Genomic DNA, 23,424 nt, shown 5'->3' on the forward strand with positions numbered 1-23,424 from the left:
GGTAGCTTTGGCACTGTGTGCAGGTGCCAAGTCCTGTTGGAAAATGAAATCTGCATCTCCAAAAAGTTGGTCAGCTGCAGGAAGCATGAAGTGCTCTAAAACTTCCTGGTATGTGGCTGCGTTGACCCTGGACCTCAGAAAACACAATGGACCAACACCAGCAGATGACATGGCACCCCAAACCATCACTGACTGTGGAAACTTTACACTGGACTTCAAGCAACGTGGATGAAGTGCCTCTCTTCTTTTCCTCCAGACTCTGGGACCTTGATTTCCAAAGGAAATGCAAAATTTACTTTCATCAGAGAACATGACTTTGGACCACTCACCAGCAGTCCAGTCCTGTTTCTCTTTAGCCCAGGCAAGACGCTTCTGACGCTGTCTGTGGTTCAAGAGTGGCTTGACACAAGGAATGCGACAGCAGAAACCCATGTCTTTCATACGTCTGTGTGTGGTGGTTCTTGAAGCACTCACTCCAGCTGCAGTCCACTCTTTGTGAATCTCCCCCACATTTTTGAAGGGGTTTTGTTTCACAATCCTCTCCAGGGTGCGGTTATCTCTCTTGCTTGTACACTTTTTTCGACCACATCTTTTCCTTCCCTTCGCCTCTCTATTAATGTGCTTGGACACTGAGCTCTGTGAACAGCCAGCCTCTTTAGCGATGACCTTTTGTGTCTTGCCCTCCTTGTGCAAGGTGTCGATGGTCGTCTTTTGGACAACTGTCAAGTCAGCAGTCTTCCCCATGATTGTGTAGCCTATAGAACTAGACTGAAAGACCATTTAAAGGCTTTTGCAGGTGGTTTGAGTTAATTAGCTGATTAGAGTGTGGCACCAGGGGCCATCAATTTTGAACCTTTTCACAATATTCTAATTTTCTGATATGATGAATTTGAGATTTTCATTTGTTGTCATTTGTAATCATCAAAATTAAACAAAATAAACATCTGAAATATATGAGTTTGTATGTAATGTATGAATATAATATACAAGTTTCACTTTTTAAATGGAATTACTGAAATCAATCAACTTTTTCATGATATTCTAATTTTATGACCAGCACCTGTATGTGACTTTTGTGATAAGAAAAATATGTTTATTGCAGTTTTGTTAAATATAAGAATTTTTGATGCAATCGAAACACCACCTCATTTAAGCGTTAAAAACATTTATTGGAAAAAGTGTTTTTTTTTTTTATTGCAGTGTTTCTATTTAGTACATTTATTTTCTTAATTACAATTTGCACAATAGAATGGTTAAACTAAATGCAGCAGTGGTTTTACACCTAGCTTAGGATGGGAAAAAACTGTATTTTTTTTTTTTTTGCCCTTTATGGTCGTGTGAGAATTTTTTTTGATCATGCCGCATCGTGCATCCTGCGCTGTGTCGTATACAGGGGGTAATGAGGGGCGATTAGCCTCTTATGACCACCTACCGATCAGTAATCGTAAGGTCGGGAAAAAAATCAAACATCTTTGAAACTCAGTTGGCCCTTGAGAGGCATTCATGAGCAAATCCTGCTGTTGAAGCAGAGCTATGATCGTCTACGAGCCGATTTACCTGAATCTTGCGCACTGCCCATGTGCAAACAAAGGAGTACTTCTTCCAGATTGAGGAGTCTGACCTACATCATCTCGCTGAGTATGCTTTTTGGACGTTCAGTTTGAGCAAGTAGATCGCATCAGAGCGTCAGACCGTACATTGTAAGTACATACATCGTGAGCTGTGAACTTTTAAACCCTGCGGTTTCGTCGTACAGTTTGGGATATAGCTGAATACAACGATTTAAAATATCATACAGTGTATGCCCAGCTTTAAACAAAGAGGAGATTACCAGGCTTCTGCAGCACTCAGTGGGTGCTGAAGAGGGAATGCAATCATTTGATGTAGATGTGTTAGGATGGAGACACATCTAAAATCTGTACAGTGATTGTCCTGAGGAGCAAGCTTGAAATAACAATGTTTAAATCTGAGATTTAAAACAAGGAAATTAAACTGACCTACTTTCTGCAAAAGGGTCTCCATTAATCTAGGAGGAAAGAATACCTTATAAAAGGGCCCATCGGTGTCCATCTCCACAGCAAATTAAATGATTTGTCAAATATAAAGCCTAGCCCTTCCCTATGCCTTATTACACCGGTATAAACATTGCTGTTATTTTTTTGCAATAAAAAGTTGGGAATAGGATGCACCAAAGCTTGGGGTGTCTGACCAACACATCGAGATGCAGACGCCATGCGGTGCCCAGTGATCCTTTTTGGTTTTGTTCTAATAACAAGCCTTCCTATTTCAGAAGAAACTACCCATGGGAAAGGCAACTAAAAGGTTTGGAAAAATGGCCCTCTTATTCTATCATTATGCAAAATGTATGACTAGAGGCTTTGCACAATGTTATAATGTGCAAAAAATAAGTTAGAAAGAAGGCAATATTCTCTTTTATCACGGGTTTTTATCAAATGTATAAACAGACCCACAATCAAGCTAATTTCAGGAGGCAGAACAAGGATTTCACAGCAGTATTTCTTAGGTCTGATGTTGTAGGATGATAAAACTGATTTTAGCCCGCCATATTTTTATTTCTTTGGGGATGTATAATTTGATTAGAACATCAACTGTAGGCATTTTACATATGTAACGTGAAGAAACTCATCCAGATCCAACAATGAAAAACGCAGCTGCTTGGTGACTTGAAGGAAAAGAGACTTAACAATATTTACTTTTATCCTGTTATAATAGAGACAGATTTAGTGCTGAGACTGCAGGAAACAAATGCAAAAAAAAAATATATATATATATAATAATAATCCCCCAACTTTAGCCAACATTAAACGTTTATAGGTATAGTTTGGTCTTTTTGTCAGCCTAATATATTGCTTCTATTCTAGCAAGATGGAGACAAATCATATCTACTTAAAGATCCCACAATTTCAATCTTAAGATGCTGATATTAATTTTACTCATCAAAATTATCAGTAAAAAACTGTACTTTTTGTGTCAAACAATAGAAGCCTACTGTCAACTATAATGTGGCACCAAGATGACAAACATCATTTATTCAGCTGCTATCAGCCTCATCACCACAGTGACAAATGACGACACAATGAATCAGCCTCTCAGCAGGGGACATGACAGCACTGACCTTTCACACTTCATTAATCAATTTAATTCACTGTAAAGATGGTATTTTAAAAGCAGATCTATGTTTTCTAATTAATGAACACAAGCTTTAAATAGATTTCTAGATTCAATTAAGGCTAACAGAGCAAACAGGACCTCAGTACACAGTGCTTACTTTTCAGTTTAGAGACTGTAACATGGACATGACATTATCCTCTTAAATAATGTCAACTGGGGATGATTCTGTAAGCAGTCTATCATTGAAGCAAAAGATTGTATTTTACTGTAATTTTAATTCCTTTTTAACAATCACAAAATTGTTGAGAACAGTGCTAACAAGACATTTTAATCCAGCCCTGCAGCTGGATCACCCAAAAATGCTTAACGCAGCTTTTAGGACAGTCACTCATAGCTGAGAACACTCCTAAAATGTTACTATTATTATTGTTATTGCTCCCAGAATCACTGCTGCTCAACCAGAGAAACTAATAATTACTAAATCCTGTAATTTAAGACAATTTAGGTGTTTAATTTAACCTACTTGAAGACTCCTGTGCAATTTGGCTGATCTATAAAAAATACATCTACATGCATGCTCTGGTATGAAAAAATATTAAAACTGAAGCAAAATAAAACTTAGATTACACAAAAAATTATACTCACATCTACATAACAGTTTCATTTTTTTATATCACAATTTACAAGTTAGTAAGCACGTTTAAGATATTTTTTAAAAAGTTGGAACTTAGAACAGAAGCAAAAATAGGTCATGTTTGTTTCATATTTTACTGTGGCTATAGATCAATGGCATTGTGTTTGACTTAAAGTAGAACATTCTAATAAAAGATAAATTATACAAAAAAAGCTCCTTTTTATACATCTCTTTGAATGTACCTTTAGTGAAATTCAAGCTAATTTTCTTATTACAGTCAACTCAGAATGCATAGGGGGATAGTGCCAAGCCAAAGATAGCTTCTGTCCGTCCCACTGTGCCCCAGTTGGTTTTGTGGGAGATGAACTTGCCTACAGCAAGATGTACTGGCGGCATGAGAGAGCTCAGAGGCTCTACAGTATCAAGTGTAGCATGGCTAATGCATTTTTCATAGGACCGGGAGGGCTGGCTTGTAAGTTAAAAACGCAATTGGCCCAGAGCTCAAGAGACACAGTGAAAGGAGGAGGAGAAGAGACAGAGGGTGTTCTTGAGGCTCTGATCTTCTTCCAGTTGAAGATTTCTTCTTAGCTCTCAGACTTATTTACTTTTTAGGATGTCTGCTTCGAGTTCGAGTCAAGATATAAGGAAATAAAACATTCAGAGAAAGGGTGTTGGAGAAAACAGAAACAGGCTGTAATTGCAGCAACAACATATCCACATAATTCTATTTTTGCACAATTATTTTGCACAAGATAGTATTAAATGTAATCACGCTTTACATTGCCAGCTGCTGAGCCCAGTACCCAGGCTAGCTTTGATTAGCATTAAGAACTATAATAATTATTATTTTGATTTTACAATTGAGGAATGAGGTCATGTGCAATTTATACGTGTGACACTGTGCATGGCCTGTTTGTTATCTTTACTGTTTTGTATATTAATTACGGGATGCACAGTGGAGAAGTGCATCCCGTAACAGTGGGTAGCACTGCTACCTTGCAGCAAGAAGGTTCCGTGTTTGATTCCCTGCCTGGGGTCTTTCTGCATGTAGTTTGCATGTTCTCCCTGTGTATGCGTGGGTTCTCTCTGGTTACTCCGGCTTACTCTCACAGTCCAAAGACATGACTGTTGGTCTAATTGGATTCTCTAAATTCTCCAATTCTATTTGAATGGTTGTTTGTCCCGTTTGCCTCTGTGTTGCCTTACAATAGACTGGCGACCTGTCCAGGGTGTACCCCTCTCTCTCCCATTGACAGCTGGAGATAGGCACCAGCACCCCTCGCGACCCCAACAGGGATAAGCGTGAAAGAAAACGGATGTATGGATGGAAATATTTAATACTGAGGACAACTGAGAGGAGAAATGCATTTCAATTTCTTTTTGTTAGTATACAATGGCAATAAATATTCCTAAATATTGTATCTTATAATATCATATTGTACCTATGTTTTGCATTTGAGGAACAAGGAGTCTTCTTCCCTGATTAAAAAAGCATGCACGACTGCCTTTAGCAATTTGATCTAAATTGTTGTAACACATCTTGAGATGACAGCTGCTTTGAATTGGTGGAATATAATATACTATATTGTGTCAAAACTACTGCATCTATATTATGACACTGGGAATCAGCAAAAAACAGCTCCATTTTTATTTTACAACCCAACCTCAACATCCTTCTGAAGTTGTGGGCCCATTTGGGGGAGCGCTTCATGTAGCAATTTCATGCTCAGTCCCAACCAGATTTACCTATTTATGTGCTCAACTACCATTGAGGTTCTTAAATGAAACTTCTTCTAAACCCTTAATTGAAGCCAGTTGGCAAAAAGACAGCCCATCTGTTACCAATGTCCTTCACGACATAGGTCCGGATCGTTGGGTTTCTAAAACTCATACTCTGAAGTTTCCAATTTAAATTACACCTTAAAAAGATAGCCATTCAGCAAGTATCTATTGGTGCTTTATAGGTTAAACTGCAACAAAAGGTATCTATAACAAAATATTGGGTCAACTTAATGTTCCAAAATCTTTTCTATTAGAAAAACTCTGTCTCTGTAAACTGCCTTTAGAAGATTAAATTATGAATCTTTTCAACATATTCTAAAGGAGGTCTGGGCATTTGTCCACAAAATGACTCCAAAGAGAAAGGGGGTCGAGCTGCAAGCCAGAAGTCCTAAGCACACAGCTCATTCCAGCAAACAATGTTTAAGAATATCCAAGTCAAATTCTTGCCCCTAATCTAATGCAAATGTTATAAAAGGAAACACACCATGCTTTCTCATCTAACTCCACATAATAGGATTTGCATGTACATTACCTTAAATAACAAACATGATAAAGGGTTCAAGAAAATACATATTATATTATGCTGACAGTAGCCATATAAAATGTGTTTTATTGTAGATTGAAAAAGCGTTTTTCTACATCTCTTTAAGTAGTAAAGATGGGAGTTGTACATCTGCTGTTTTCCTCATCTGTTGGTTGAGAAATGAACATAAAGCAGACTAAACAAGGCTTGGAGCCTGAGGGCTCAACTGGGAACATCTGCTTAAGAGTTAGAAAGTCACGACTTAGTTGCTTGTTTAGTTTAAGAGTTTGAGAAGACCAATAAAAGTTTGAAGCTGCAACTGTTAGGATATTCTTGCAAAATTAAAACATAGAAGTTCGAATATACAGCACGAAATGATACAACTGGGCTAAAGGTAGTAGGTGTTATTAAGTCTATGGGTGGGAGAATAAAAAGTTTTTACATGCATCATTTCAGTTGGAGACCTTGGAAAAATAGATATATGCATATATGTGTAAGCAAAGAGAAAGAGCCATCTCCCTCTGCTGATGCTGGGAGAGGAGAGGCTCATGGGATTTATTTATTTGGTAGCGACAATGTGTAGAAATATGTAAATGTGCCATTAGACAAAAGGCCATTTTTCATCAAAGCACAATTTGACTCTGAAACCAACAAGTTATACAATCAAGGTTGAAATTACAAACCACACCACATACTTGTCTATAAGCATTAGATACATAAGGAAACTACATGCAAATTTCACAAAAGTTATAAAAAGTAATTAAAACTTACTTGTTCATGATGGAACATAGGTGGTAAGATTTAGGAAATTTGGGGCCCTATGCAAAGACAGGCGTGGGGCCCTCTAGCTTGAGAAGACAACTCATAATACAGAGCCATTATAGAGTTACATAAATTTAAATAGAATAGACAAACATTTACTAAATTTTGACTGCCCTTAATGATGTTTTATATTTTTATATTATGTCTAGTGAAAAATAAGATTTCAAGATATCTTTAATCACATTTTTGAGAGTAAAAATGCTTTTTGAGATTTCTCAAATGACGTCAACTGATATGTCATTTTAAGTGTCACCCATCCAGAATTATAATCCAGATATTTCAGTTAATTTGGACTAGTCAAAATTATATTTTTTTTATATCTGAATTATGAAATGTCCCCCTACTTCTGTGACTGCAATGCCCTAACAATTGCCTGCAGAACTTTACATGGCTGAAATGGTGCTGGCTCTTCTTGACAACGTTTTTAAAATGCCACAATATGGAAAGAACTCAGCAGCATGGGATGTGCAGAGAACAAGAACTTTGTGAACTCTAAGACTGCTTCAGAAATCTATCATGAACTGCAGCGGGGAAGTTAGTTAGAAGCTGGATATTCAAGCTTGCCACTGAGTTAGTGGCACCTATCTCACAGTTGATCCGATTAAAGAGGTCAAACTTCGGCCAGCCCTGTTACTCCCTCTTCTTCCCAGCGGTGGTTCATTAACAAATTTCCAACATACGCACTCTTGAGAAATAGAAATAAATAAATCCCTTGTCTCATGACCAACTGAAACAAAGGGTAAATCCTGCTACTTCATTGTCTACTTTTTTGTCAAAATTTTATATTTTTCTTCAATAGCTTCTCTTCTCTGCTCCTCTCATCTCTTCACCAGTGTGGCCAACTCCCCAGCAAGAAAGGCTGCTATTGGCTGTCCTAAAAGGCGCTGTAAGGCACTAGATGACGTCATTACCCAATGTGCATATTTCATATTATCCAGCTGTAGGAGATTCAGAATCCCTGCGATTTTATTAATTTTTTTGGTGGGGTCTGTCAAAGAAGTGCAGAAAGATAGCTGGAAGGGAAAACTTGTGGGAATTTTAAGAGTATTAGCCTTTATAGAAAGAAGCAAGTAAATAAAATACATATAATTCAGCCATTTAGCTACACACTGCATGCCAGTTATTGTCAGTAATTTCCATTAGTTTTTTGCCAACCAATGAAAAAAACCTCAGTAACAAGCAGAAATGGGTGCAGAGACAGGAGGAGCAGAAAGAGGGAGGAATTTAAAAAAGCACCAGTTCATTTTTATAAAAATGGTTTTATAAATTATTTTGTAACCTTGAGCGAGATTAACAAGAGCTTTAAACCTGTGCATTACATTTGCAATATGAATTCAAACTTTAAAGGTTCTCTATCTGTGCTTACAGCGCAGCGTGCAGGCAACCTGCCCTGCATGAATCATGACAGCAGGAGGTGGGGTTACCAATATACATGCTCTGGAGAGAAGAGTTTGATCCTTTTATATGTTGTCACCAAAGTCTCCAGTAGCAGATAAGAGTTGCTAGGTGTGTTACCAGTCGGTTTTTGCAATAAAAAGCGCTAGAGGGGTCTGAAAAGTCACTAAATATAGCCAAGAAATGAGTTAAGTTGGTGACACGGATCTGTGTGCTATTTGTTTTCAAATGGTTTGCTGCTGTCTGGACCTTTTTGGGCACATGTGCAGCAAATGGATGATCCAATGCAGTGGACACTAAAGGGGGGCCCCGAGACACACATAATATTATAAACATTCTGATGCCATTTTAACAAAAGAATAAAAAAAAAAACATAATTAATATGCATAATAAGTAAAAGCTGTATTAACCATAAATGTAAACAGAGTTTTGTGTTGCCCCCAGGAACTTAGGGCCCTACTGCGTAGTTTTACCTAATGGTAAGTCCGCCCCTGGTACTTACTATACAGAACATTGATAGATGTAATGTGTTATGAGCCAGTTCTTTAGTTGTGAAGTGAATTCATCATAAATGGCAAATGTGCCTCAAACATCGTTAGAAATTATTAATGATAATTTCACTTAAAGGCAAATCAAGCCAACTATCGAGGTAATATTCTTTAGCCTTTTTAATGCTAATGTAGTGACAGGTGTGGGACTCAGGATACTGTATAATTTGCGAGTAGTGACTCCATCTGCTCTACAGGTTTGCATCTGTCTAGTTTACAGTTAACTCACATTTTTCATCTTCCCTATCTTCTCTGGTCCTCAACATGCTTTAACATTGTGACACAGGGTAAATGTCCATCAATCTATACTGCTCCGAAACAATGACATACATTGTTGCTGGAGTGTTTGTTTTTCCTTGCAGCACTATCCAACTGTGAATGTAATTGTGTGTTGGTTGGTGTGTTGCTGTGGCAACTATAAAGTCTTGTGTTATCTGGTTGAGGCTCACCTGTTAAAAAACAAGCTAGAGGCAATCAAAGGTGTGAGAATGACTGATAAAACAAATAAGAGTTGTAGCACCAAAAGAATGTGATTTTAACACATGTGAATAGAGTAGGGATGAATGTGTTTAGTTTTGCTTTATGCAATCAGTTCAATGCTGTATCATCCAAAACAGACATAGAAACAGAAAGAGTTAAGGTAAAGCCTTTTTATGACCAGTGTGTTGTTTTAGTTTTAATGAAAGGTAGGAGGCTGGGCAAATTCTTACAACAGTAGAACTTAATCTTATCAATAAATATAAGGAAGCACATTTCGAAGTGGAAGGATAATGATACACAGTGTACATTTTCATTCAGTACCTGCTTCTAGCTTTTAATTTTTGCTATTTTATCATGCGTGAAAATAAATCTCTGATGGCATATTTGGGGTCATAGTTCAATTACGGCAATCACAGAACTCTGTTTTGAGTCTTTTCAAGCTTGTGAAGGTATTTCTCCAGGAAATACCTTCAGGGAAATCCTGCATTTAGCTAAACTTAACTTACAAACTATCCCAAACGGCTTCCCTTCCCATGCTTAAGAAAAAGGCAGAAGATTAGACATGCGCAGATTCATTTATTTTCGGTCCAATCCAATACCGATAAAATAGCCATACCATGGAAACCATAGGCCATTTCAGCCTGAAGGGGATTTTTACACCGCTGCTACTGCATTGAAAAATCAGCAGCAAAAAGAAAGAAATAACAGTTTAATGTAAAGTTCACAGGATTGCGATATCCAATCCAGGTAACTAGTCAATATCAGAGTCGGTATATCCTAGTATCAGATCGTTGAATCTCTAGTGAAGATAGTGGGTTCAAGATTATAGGTGGTGTTTGTCTTCAACCACAAATAAAGCCTTAAATTTAAGCCCAGCAGAACTTATGCATGAGCCATGGATCTCTGGAGCTCCTCCAGAGTAACTGTTTTGTTCTCGGCTCCTTTCTCTGCCTGATTTACTCCTTGTCTGGTCAGTTCGGCTAGACAAATGGGGTTTGCCTTTTCTGTTTGGTGGATGAATAAGTGCTCTGTGAGATGTTCAAAGCTGAGAATATTATTAAAACCAAAACCTGCTTTGAAATATTCTGCAGCTTCATCTTCTGCTTTGTTCCTTCGTCTTCATTATGCCATTTGCTCTCTAATTTTCTTTTTAAGTCTTGTAAGGTCTTTACAAAACTACCATAATGTAATTTTAATGGTGGTCTATCACATTTAAAAAAAATAATACATTAATAAAATACATTAAAACAACATTTGGAGAAATTAATGGTTTGAACGCTTTTGCTGGAAAATAAACATGTCTCTTTAAAATTCTAGCAAAAGATAGAGTTCGTCTATCAAAGGTGAAAACAATATAGATTTACTATAAGGATATATTTCTAAAATTCTAATTTTTTAACTAAATTAGAAAAGGTAATGGAGGAGGGAATTAATGTTATCTGCACTAAGAGATCCCTTATCTTTGCCCTCTGAGATTCACTGAGGGTAATCTCCATCCCGAACAGCCACTCCTTGTGACCAACAGGAATCATTTAAAATTTGCCAGACTTGAAATTGTCTTGATTATGGAAGTCTGTGTCACAGACAGACCTCAGTCAGTCCAGGTCGGACACACACCTCTGATGTCACCAGTCTAAGCACAGGCTTCCCTCAGGGCTGCGTCCTGAGCCCCCTGCTGTTCACCCTGATGACACACGACTGCGTCCCCAGGTTCACCACCAATCACTTTGTGAAGTTCGAAGATGACACCACAGTGGTGGGCCTCATCAAAGACGACAACGACCAGGACTACAGAGAGGAGGCGGAGCAGCTGGTGCAAAGATAACAACCTGATCCTGAATGTGGAGAAAATTAAGAAGTTCCTCATTGACCTTGGGAAGAACCGGCCTACGTAACAACGCTCCACTGGTCATCAACAGCTCAGCAGTAGAGGTGGTGAGCTGCACCAAATTCCTGGGATAGCCCATCACAGACAACCTCACCTGGACTGTGAACACCACCTCACTGATCAAAAGATTAAAAAACCACATGTACTTGCTGCGGAGGACCCATCCTCCCGAGCTTCTACAGAAGCACCATAGAGAGCGTTCAGACCAGCTGTCTCACTGTATGGTGTGGAGGCTGCAGTGCTTCAGACTGGAAGAAGGTGAGGAGAGTGGTGAGAACAGCAGAGAAGATCATCGAGGCTCCTCTTCCCTCAATAAAAGACATTTCATCCCAGCGCTGTCTCAAGCCTGTAACATCATCAGGGACACCTCACACCCCCACCATGGACTGTTCTCCCTACTGCCCTATGGGAAGAGGCTTCGCAGCATTCGATGCAGGTCCAGCAGATTCCAAAACAACTTATTCCCCACTGCTATTAGAGTGTGAAATGTTGAATACAAAAAAGAAAAAAAAATGTTTGAAAACTGTAAATCATATCTCAGTCTTATGTTTACATCTGATCACCACGTTTACATGTTAAAACTGCTGCACTTTAAGAAACTGAAATGTCTTGAGAGCTGTACTGAACTATATTTCGTTTTGTATACACCCTGTGTGTACAAAATGACAATAAAGTTGGTCTAAGTCTAAAGGAGTGAAATTGGCTAAACATTGAATACCATAAACCTCTATGATTCTAACAACCACAGACAGGGATAGAATATTTTTTCTACTTTTAAAGCTCTGTTTGTGACAGGTTTTATTCTATGTAACTGATGATGGGAGGCCCGAAGTTTTGTTGACCCTTCTTGTAAAAAGCCCCTTGTTACAGACCATTGCTCCCTGCAGCATATGCTTGGTCCCATGTGATGAATTATGTAGCATCACAAATCACTAATCTGGGCATCCATCTGCTGACCACATAAAAAATGTAAGATACAGATGTTGGAGAGAGTCTCTGTGCCTTAGTTTGCAAATTGTTTACATTTGCTCTTTGACATAGAGATGGAATTTTTGAAAGTAAGTAGTCTTTTACATTTATGTGATGGAACTTGATAGCGTTGATGGAGCACAGCGTCTCTAAGAAGTCTTTCCCAGTCTGCCAACATTACAGGAGTTTAGCAGCTGGATTCTGAAACCCTGCATCTCAATTACCTAATTTGAAAAAATGAGTTTTCTCACAGAATTATCTAAAAACACATTACCTGACACTGAAGTATAGTTTTGTCATTTTTTTCCAAATGTGATCTAATGAAGCGTTATGAGTGATGCAAATTGAAGAGGTGCCTCTTATCTATCCTTCCCAGATCCAGTATTTCTTTGAAAGCCTTTTTAAACAGCTAATTATATATCTGTGGTTCCTCTGATTTAATAAAAACTTCTCCTTTACTTAGCAGCAGAATTCACCTCAGAATGTGCTGTTGTCACTGCAACCTGGTAAAGCTTCTGCATGGCACCTTTACTGATGTAAAAAATAATCCTGTTTATTCATTTAAAGAAGAAGCTCCAGCATTGACTTAATTCGGGTCACTATAATAGACTATGCTTGGTATACAGCACTTGATTAAACTATGTTTTTACTGGTTTGACTAGAACAACCTTAACCTTTAAGACCACATTAGTGATAGTCCCATTTAGGGCTGTGAAATTAATCAATATCAATAGAAAACATGTTCAGTGAAATGTTCAATAATACCAATGAAAACCAGAACCAAACGGCATTCTGGGGGACGAAGGCAGAGGAAACAATCACTGCCAAACAAGTAAGGTTAGTAGTAGGGCTGACATGTTTTTTAAAGGTGACATTTAGGCTACATTCAAACTGCAACCTGAAGTGACCCAAATCCAATTTTTTTGCCCATATGCGACCTGGATCTGATCTTTTCATTCCAGTCGGAACAACACAGATCCGATTTTTTTCAAATCCGACCCAGGCCACTTGGCTTTGTGGTCCTGAATCCGATACGAATCTGATCTTTTCAAATGCGACCTGTGTCTGAACGGCCAGGTCGCATTCATTCTACCTGCAGGTCATTAATACCCGACAAAGGTCACTATTCTGCATCTTGCTACGCAGAACCAGCAAGAAAAACAACAACCATGGCAGATGATGATGTAGAGAGCAGTATTTATGTTAAACCATATTTAAAAGATTGTGTTTTTATGGTTGGAAAAGATCGCTAGATGTGCTCCAGCACCACCACCCATGTTTACTTCCGTAAACACAGAGCATGCTGACCTGTGACGTCATTGCGTCCTCTACTGTGCATGTGGGACACTTGCGTTGTATGACTGCAGTTCAATTAAGCATCAAGGCCTGCAGTGTGAACATAGCCATAAATACAATAGGGTAACCATTTACAATAAAGCTTCTCTTCCCCTTCTTCTTAACACTAGAACTACCAAGGCCGTTATTTTGACGGTTCTGAGATTTTAAAGGGAAAAACTTTATTTACATTAATCATATGTTGGTCATGTTAACTGACTTGGCCTGTTTCTTTTTTTTACTTCATTTTCACTTAGTTTTTTTAGTAAAAAAAAACATAAAAAAATTAATATTGTTAATTTTACCTCGATCTCCCACAGCCGTCATTTTGACAGCTCTATTAATTGCATAATAGCAATTCCGGCAGAGAGGGAGAGACCGATGAGGGTGACTGGGTGGGAAGCGGCTCAGATTCTGACAGCGAGTGCGAGGATATCGCCCATCCCCGGTAAAACGCAGTAACCCATTAGACATAGTGAAACTTTTGTTCAAGGTTTTGATAGCACTGCCCACACCTTAGCCAGTACACTCAGCGGCCCAAAATCCAAACCAGAGCCCGTGTTCTACTATAATAACACACAGGTTGGCGTGGCTGTGTTAGATCAGATGATTAGAAAGTATTCTGTAAAAGCTCCAACACCAAGGTATTTATGGCTGTATTTGTTGATCTTATGGACATAGCAGCTATATTCAGGAGCTGTTTGAACCTCACCATCTCACACAGACATTTTATTTTCTAGTTGCATGCCAACCACATGTGCTCCAGAGGTTACCAACCCCTCCACCGCAGAAGAGCAGCTTTGGCGAGTCAAAGAAATAAGCACCAGTTACTTCAGCGCTGCACAAAAAAACCCGCTCATATGATGTTTGTCATAGATATGAAAAGATGGTGTGCGGGAAATGTTTAGGGGTAATCCATCAATTTCTGTAAATAAAATTTTAATTCCATGCGTTCCATTGGGGAAAATATCACCTGTCAAATTGACGGCCAGTGGGAGTTCTAGTAGGAGTCCTAGTGTCAAAGCCGGGCATACACTCTACGATTTTTTGCCCTTTTCCGGCTGATAATCCAGCTGTACGAAAATTTCGTGTAGTATACAAGGGAGGGCGATTAGCCTCTCACGACCACTTCCTTATCAGGAATCATAAGGTCGGGAAAAAAAATGAAACATGTTTAAAATTCAGCCAGCCCTCGCGAGGTGTTCGTAGAAAAATCCTGCTGTTGAAGCAGAGCTTTGGAGTTATGAGCGTCTATGATCAGATTTATCAGAACCTTGAGCATTGCACATGTGCAAACAAGGGAGTTCTTCTTCTTCCAGAATGACGAGTCTTACCAATGCCATCTCTCGGCGCAGAGTCCGATGTGTGGTTTTTGGACGTAGTGTGAGCAGTTAGAGCACACCGGAGCTTTGGGACGTACAATAATCGATCTACTATCGATCTAATCGAAACTATCAAATTCAACTGACATGAGAGGCTTATATTGTGATAGATTATTCACCTATATCGCACAGCTCTATTCCCTTTGAATCAGAAATAAATAATAATAAATAAACAATAATAAGTGCTAAAAATAACTGCATTTACATTTCAAGCTTTATAGGAAGTTAGAAGCATTCTATGACGATTATTAATCTATTAAAATGGGATATAAGCCTTATATTACTGTTTGCTTTTAGTAATTTTACCTAGTTTAATAGACTATCATTTGCAGCATACTTCTCTCATTATTTCTCACCACTCTTATAAGCCTATTGTTTCTATAGTGATGATGAAGGTGAAGCAGCACTGCTACTTAGTTTAAACAGAAACTGGCAGTTATTATTGCAGTATTTCTCTGTGGGATCCTTGGCAGACATGATATAATGGACTTCTGTTATGAAATTTATTGCTGTTGTTAAAAAGGGAGTTACAGGCATCCTTGAATAAACTGCTTACATAAAGGGTCTATTTCTCACTGAGTGGCGCAAAGTTTCCATCCCTCCCTACTTTACGCAGCCTTTAAAGATTCATTCCTCATCTTGTTTTGATTTTACTTGAACATATTAAGGTATGTGAGGACTGAGCTCTGCTCTTCTTGATATTTTCAGACCTTTGCTTTAGAGATACACAGATAGAAACCCTAAAGAGAATTGCATTTTGAATCAGATGACATTTGAAAAACCAAAAAAATAATAGAAATACATCTTTCAACTTGGTTGCTAAATAAGGAAATGAAGATGTTGGGAGAAAATTTGATTTTAAGCTCATGTTTTGTTTTTTTTTGTTCCCCATATGAAAGGAAGAGCTGATCTGTATTCTGTCTTCACTGATCCTTGAGACTTCCTGTTCAACTGAACAAAACAGGACCTCAATTCTGTCTGATTTTTTTTCTGTTTCCCTGCTGAGCTTTGCAATTCAGTACCTGTGCTGCAGAGGAAACTATGCTCCTCTGAGATTTTTCATTGAAAGACAAAAAAGGTTAAAGCATTTCTTTCTTTCAGACTGGTGTTGGGTAAGGCGATGTGACAAACACATGACAATAAAACACGTGACATGGGAATAGTGCTGTAGGATGCAGGAGTTTGTCCTTAACTTGAGGGTCGTTGGTTTGAAGCCCAACTCCTTTCATTGCAGTTGTGTCCTTGGGAAAGACACTTCCCCTGCTATGCCTACTGATGATGGTCAGATGGCTCTGTTGTGTCTGTGTACGGCCACTGTGGCTACAATGTAGTTTGCCATCATCAGTGGGTGTATCGCTTGATGTGTTGTCAAGTCCCCTGACTTGAAAAATGCTATATAAGTACAGGCCCAGGGGTTTTCTGCTACAAAATTAATATCGGATATCAGTCCAATATTAGCCAAAAAACTATCGGATTATATCAGCCTACAGATTTTTTCAAATCTTCAATATTGGCACAATGATAGAAACATTCTGCTTCTGTTTAAAGCTTCTATGACCCATTGGGTAATATAACATGGGTCATTCTGTAACATGGGTCAGTTGTTCTCATATCTATTGTTATTGACTGTTCTCTGTTTAGTAATATCAATTGATCAAGCCTTCTCTAAAAATTTTAAGTACAAAATAGGGTTAAAAAAAAAAGCCATGTATGATTAATATTAATATATTGATATTGTTCAAATCTCAAAGCTGTAATAACTCAGTATCGTTTCAGAAATCCAAAGTTGTATTGGGACATTTCTAAAGTTTTGTCATATTAATTTGTACTCTAATAAAATCTACTGGAAACGTGAAGTAAGATTGTAAAATGTATATTGCTCCATAGGTCCATAGGTCAATGGAGATGTTGTGCAACTCACTCATTCTTATTTACGTTCAACACAAATCACTCAAACAAAACCAAGATTCATTCAGTAATAGTGAATGAATCTTTTCACCTTTTGTCAAAAACAACTATGAAATTTAGTGTACTTTAATGGGATTTTATGGAACAGATCAACATAATCTGGTGCATAAATTGTGTGTGGGACCTGAATTGACAAAAAGGATTTCATGTCCTTAAATAATAGTCAAGTGCCATCGAATAAAATCAAAAGTCCCTCAACCAATAAAAAGAATCCAAGTTTGTTTTATTTAATCTCATTATGAAAAAAGCCGTTCTATACAGGAACTAAGTTGTGATGAAGTTTAAAGCAGGTGAGCTCTACGCAATGTCCTTAGCTGTCGAACAGAACGCTGTTCAATCCAACATTCTTTATTATTTTAAAATGAAGAAGAAGAAAAATGTTTACGGTTTGCCACAAATGTGGAGCCAAAAGTAATGAGGAAGAACATGCACTTATCAGGTTAGTCCAGAACGAAAACCTTTTGGTCAACATGTGAAAAAGTGTGAGAGGCAGACAGCTAATGTTGCACATCGCCCTGAACATGCATCCCCCTATTAAAATATGGGAACAGCAGGAGGATGTTTTGGTTAGATGGCTAAAAACAGGTCAACCTTAAAAAAAAAAAATGGAGCCTGCAGATGAGATGGTCAGAAGCCTTACAGCAGATCAACTTTACCCCTAACCCAGAGCTGTTGGTTTATAACCTATGGTTGAAATGGTATAATGGTATAGACACATTTCTACACTGTGTGTATAATCACTTTTTCCAAGTAAAAAAAAATTGATGGTCTTCACTTTCTTGTATTTAAAGTTTATTCTTTTATTCAGTAGATACAATTGTCAAGTAGAAGCCATGTGTTGGCAGTGGGAATCACCACATTTAGTAACTATGAAGTTTGCATAGACATTTTGTAGCGTTGTGCTATAGACCATGTATGTTGCTTAAAGTTTAGATTGTAGTATCTCAGTAGAATGTGGAGGACTGCTCTTGTTTTGCTAAACATAAAGCAGTAGCGATAAAGTGAGCCTGCATAGATTTTGGATAGTGTATGATTTCAGGCTTTTTTCAGAGAATGTGTATGATGTTCCCCTCTGCAGAACATCAGACCCAATATTCTTTAGATATCTGCTATTAGCATAGAAAATAGTGTGATCTTGTGGTTTTTATCAGAGCTTCTGATATCATTCAGGCTATTTATCTTTCTCATTTTTTCCTCTCATTTATTGGAAAAGCTATAAACCTTCAGTAATTCGCTCCTGGGGATAAACTAAGTGACTCTCCCCACCGCCCACATCCCTTCTCTCCTTTCCTTGTATGTTCATTGCTTTGTGTATTCCCACTTGCAGTCTCCTCATATCATAAATGCCTTTTAAACCACTTGACTGGAAATTTGATTTGGTATGTCAATTTGGCTGAACTGCCCCAGTCAAGGCACTAGGTTGGTTTGGCTTGTTATCGATTGTGGAGTTTTTTTTTTTCTCCTTCCTTTATATTCCTTGAAATTCACATGTGTACTTATTCCTTTTCTTCTATATTTTTCTTGCTATTTAACCTGACATTGACGAAAAGAACAAGGTCACTGCTTTCTAAGTGCCAGTGAAAGATCGATGATGTATGGTTGGATTTTATGCAGCTAATAATACAAGAAGTGTCTGAGTCAAAACATGCCTCCATAATTAATGGCATTCAACCTGCAGTTTTGTCAGTAAGCATAATAAGAAAATATTTAACTGCTTTCAGAAAGGAATATTTTGACAAATAAATTGAAGGACCTTATAAGAAATGTATTTACCATCACACGTTTTTGCTTATTTTCACATGATAAATATTAAATCAAATACACCACAATAAATCCAAAAAGCAAATATTGGCCATTTAAAACCAACATAACTCCAAAAAAGAATAACCTTGTACATCTAACTTGTGCAACTAATAATGGAAGCAACTGCCATCAGATTTTTGTGATAACTTGCAATAAATCTGGATGTTGTTGTTGATGAACTGTTGCTCACTCATCTGTGCACAAATGGTTTAATTCAACCATATTAGAGGCCTCCAGCATGACCAGTCTGTTTAAGGTCATGCATCAGTGTGTCCAGACTTTGACTAGTGATTCCAAAACATTAGTGTAGATTTTGAGCAACTGTACTGTACTGCAAAAACGATCTACCAATAAGTAATATATTCTTAAATTAAGTGTATTTACACTTAATTAGAGGCGGTAAATAAGATGATTTGCCAATGCAGTGAGTATATTTACTCTTATGCTGCGTTCACACCGGGGGCAGCAAAAGCAGCAAAATCGCGTCTGCTGCTTCATTTTTGCTGCTTGTACCAGTGAATTCTGACGCGCGTCTGAAGCAGCTTTGCTGCTCTCGCTGCGCGGTCCAAAAGTGGCTCTGACGCGCGTTGGGCGGAGCTTCACTATCCTTTCTCTGCCTTGCAGCTATATTTGCTGTGATCAGTGGGAATAAAGTAGTTTTAATATGTTTTTAAGTGAGAAAATACACCTGAAAACTTCATCAGTGGAGTCAGTTCATCCAGATTACAATCCTGCCTCGCACTGTTATTTCTGTCGGAGCCGCTCAGACCCCCACATACCGGCGGTGCGCCGACAGAAGGAATCCATTAATCAGCAGCCTCTGGTCGGGTCGCCTCCTCGCGGTTTACCGCGGTGGCTGGTAGGTGTTTTTCATCTAAATAATCCGATCTGCAGGCACCAGAATAATAAAAGCGAACATATTCTGCCGGCAGATGTATATATTTTAAATTAATTATGCTTTAATAAACTGTTTAAGAGAAGTGATCAGAGCAGTCTGTGTCATCAGCGCTGTGTCTCTCTCCCAGCCAGCTCCCAGATCAGCTTCTCTGATTGGTTGACGCGGCGCGTCGAGCAGCAAAAATTCAATTTTTCCATCTCGAGCAGCAACGCGTTTGCGGCGCGTCACGCGCGTCAGATGCCAAAACGCGCCCGACGCGCTGCTTCAGCTGCTCAGACGCGCTGCGCTTGCTGCTCGAAACGCGCCGCGGGACCTTTTGCTGCGCCTTGACGCGCGTCAACCATTGACTTTGCATGTAAACTCGCTGCTTCTGTCGCGCCAGCTGCCCCCGGTGTGAACGCAGCATTACAATAAGATAACTAGATAGTATGCACTTGAAATGAGACAATGCAATTGTTTCTTCTTATTTTAAATGTAAATTGTCTTGTTCCATTGGTAAGTGCCCCACTTACCTCCACAATTCAAGAAAATATTATCTTATTATAAGAACAAAATGACTTAATTACATTCCAATTTATGAAGTGTATCGCTGTCTTCCTGCTAATCCAACTTCTCTAAAAGTAAAGAGTAATGAACCAATTAATGTAAATTCTCCTTTAGGATATAAAAGACTCTTACTATAGGTTACAAATATACACATTTCTTATGGATAACTTTCTAGGTGCTTCCTGACAGATCAATTTCAGTTTTTTTTTTTTTTGTCCTGCATTTCTTTTTATATTAGGACATGATTTGATAGTTTTAGAGATCTTTTATCTCATTGAATGTCAGACAGGTTCCATTATAGTGAATTCTTGATTCTACAGGTTGGGCTTTAATCAGCTCTGGATGTCAACAATGAACTTGAATCTGGTTAATTTTTATTTCACGAGGAAACAGTTTTGGGTAGTTTTTTTATCCTTAATGAATAAAACAATTTTTTGAAATCTCTATGTTGAATTGATTTATGTTATTCTGTTTTGCTACTGTATAAAAAGGTATTTATTGATATGCAATTTTGAGTGAAAAAAGTGGTGACTTTTTCTTAGTAAGGGTTACAAAAGTCTTACTCAACTGTCTTTCTTTTCTTCTTCAGGTCTGTGACTACCTTCGTGGTGCAATGAGAAAAAAAGACTTTCTAATGGACTTCCCTGCAGATCCTCTGTACAGATGAATATTTGTGTGACCAATCCGTTAAATGTTTTTTCGGAGAACTTCAATGCAAAAAAACACATTTTTGACTAATTGGGCTGTGTTAAAAATGGAGTATCCCAAAGCTTCAGCTGCCACTTGACACATCTACATGTCTGGATAAGTGGAAATGGTAAAAATGGTGGAACTGATAGGAGTAGAGCTTCTGCACTAGATGCCTTTCAAAGTATTTTGCTCCTTTGTGGTGCAAAAACAACACCTGAAGGCTAACCACAATCAAGCCAGTCTTGAAGAGTTTAAACATTGTGGATGAAGCTGAAGAAGTGGTCTTCCTCTCTTCATTGGTGACCCCATGACTCATACTGTAGTCAGAGTACCAACAGTCCACATGAACCCATACGAGATCTAACAGCAGCTGTTATCACGCACAGAAACCACAGGATGAGTGTATTCCCGTAGCTACGCCAGCGTTGCTGTGGCTGGCCGTCACAAGACGGCCAACTCCTTCTGCCATGTCACGGTTGATGCTGGGCCGGACTCTGGAGCGCATCTGCAAAGGCGTCCTGCTGCTCTGCCTGCTCCACTTCCTCATCATGATGATCCTGTACTTTGACGTCTACTCGCAGCGGTTTGACATCTTCAGCCGCTTTAATAATGGCAGAAATGGGTCCAGGAATAACAGCAGTGGAGCAGCCAGCGGGCATCATTTTTACTACTACAACCTCTCAAGACCCAATGCGACTTCAGCCCCCTACCTGGCCGCAGGTGAACAGCTGGTACCGAGCTCGCAGCCTGAGAACAATCATACACCTTCTCCCAAACCGCTACCACCGTGTCCTGAGAACCCACCAGGCCTCGGTGAGTAACGACAATGGATTCTCTCTTTGTTAGAACTGTATACTCTTTGATGTGGTTAGTTTAAACACATCTCTCCCACATGATCCTGCATGTCTTCTTAAAACTATTGCATGTTTTTTTGCTTTGGAGGTAAAAAAAAAAATGGCTGCCTGTCTTAATATAATTCAGGGAAGTTCTGCACGTCTCTGGTGAGTTTTTTTAATCATGTATTTAGAAAACTAAAACCATACCGGTCATGGTCTGCAGTGTTTAGTTGGGTGTTTCACATAAACAGATGAAAATGTGATGCAATGTTTTGTTTGATTTTGTAGTCTGATTATAAGATTGAGTGGCTTTGTGGCACAGCAGGACTAAAGCCGGGCATACACTGTACAATTTTTTACCCTCTTTTGGGCTCCAGTTCTGTGAGAATTTTTTCGATCGGACCGAGTTTCAGCCTCATGTTGCGTCCTGCCTTGTGTAGTACACTGGGGGTAATGAGGGGCGATCAGCCTTTCACCACCATATCCCAATCAGGAATCGTGAGGTCGTGAGAAGATCAAACATGTTGAAATTCAGTCGGCCCTTATGAGGGGTTCATGGGTAAATCCTGCTGTTGAAGCAGAGCTACGTGCGTCTACGAGCCGATTTTCCAGAACATGGAGCACTGTGCATGTGCAAACGAGGGAGTTCTTCTTCTACCAGATTGACGCCATCTCTTGGAGCTGAGTCCGACGTGTGGTTTTTGGATGTGCAGCGTGAGCATTTAGATTGCATCAGAGTATCGGGCCGTACAGCGTAAGAACATGCATTGCGAGCTTTGAATTTTTAAACCCTGCAGTTTTGTCGTACAGTTTGAGCTGTGGCTGAGTACAACAATTTAAAATATGACATTATGCCCGGATTAAGGTTTGATGGAGCATGGCAATAAAAACCTTTTTGTGCTATTCAGTATAATTATTTGTATTCATACCGTGCAAATGCATTTCCACCCTTTACATTTTTAACGTTATTCATTACGATTACAGCCTCAAATCTGAATCTGTTTTATGTGTGTGTGTGTGGTCATGTTTTTGTTACTCTGTGTGGATGATTTCCCAGGAACATGCTACATTTTGGGGACTTACAGATACTTGTGGGAACCAACGACTGGTCCTCATGAGAGGTGTTACGGACTAAGGTGTGAATTGAGGTTTGTTTAGGTTTAGAAATGGGTAGCTGGGTGCACAGTTCTGAAGAAACACAAATAAATATAAATAAACAATCCTTGCTGCATATAGAATTTTAAATATATTTATATTTTAATTATAGATATGAATCATTTATATATGTATTTTTTCATTTCATTGAATGGTTTAGAGCAGAAGCATATTTCCATGGTTGAAAGATGCCGTCATCTATAATTAAAGGCAAATGAAAATCCAAATTTATTTTTCAATCCTTGAACTTTAACTTTATTGTTTACAAATGGTTTCCATCCACTCTAGTAGTTGTAGTCTGTTTTTCAAAGAGGTATATGCACATTTTTCACAGGCAACGCTGTCGGAGTCGTACCAAAAAGACTTGCAGCTACAATTCCACCTAAAAATGTTTCTACAAAGTACAGAATCAGACAGCTGCACACGTATACCACAACGCTTTTCAGCCCCTTCATTTTAAAAACTGGCCTTAGTCATGCAGCATTATTCTTCCATCTCACGGTGGTGTTTTCCTTTGTGTGTTTGTGTCATATAATACATTGTGCTCATAAAAAGATCTGTCACAAAATGCGAAAGAATATGAATAATTTTGCAAGGTGCAGCACATGCTCCATCGCTGTGTTCAACTGAGTCTTTTT

General features: G+C 38.6%; 1 protein-coding gene across 1 annotated transcript in view; it reads left to right on the forward strand.

The window, feature by feature from the left end:
- Positions 1–23,424, forward strand: part of LOC119776087 (beta-1,4-galactosyltransferase 2-like) — a 125,084-nt gene that overhangs the window by 30,149 nt on the left and 71,511 nt on the right. The window contains exon 2 of the mRNA XM_038274318.1: positions 20,695–21,608. Within this exon, the coding sequence (XP_038130246.1) occupies positions 21,263–21,608 (346 nt within the window). The 5' untranslated portion in view covers positions 20,695–21,262. The remainder of the gene's footprint in view (positions 1–20,694; positions 21,609–23,424) is intronic.

The sequence above is a fragment of the Cyprinodon tularosa genome, unplaced genomic scaffold (assembly GCF_016077235.1).
Source record: "Cyprinodon tularosa strain WSP-4 unplaced genomic scaffold, ASM1607723v1 ctg908, whole genome shotgun sequence".
Taxonomy (NCBI): domain Eukaryota; kingdom Metazoa; phylum Chordata; class Actinopteri; order Cyprinodontiformes; family Cyprinodontidae; genus Cyprinodon; species Cyprinodon tularosa.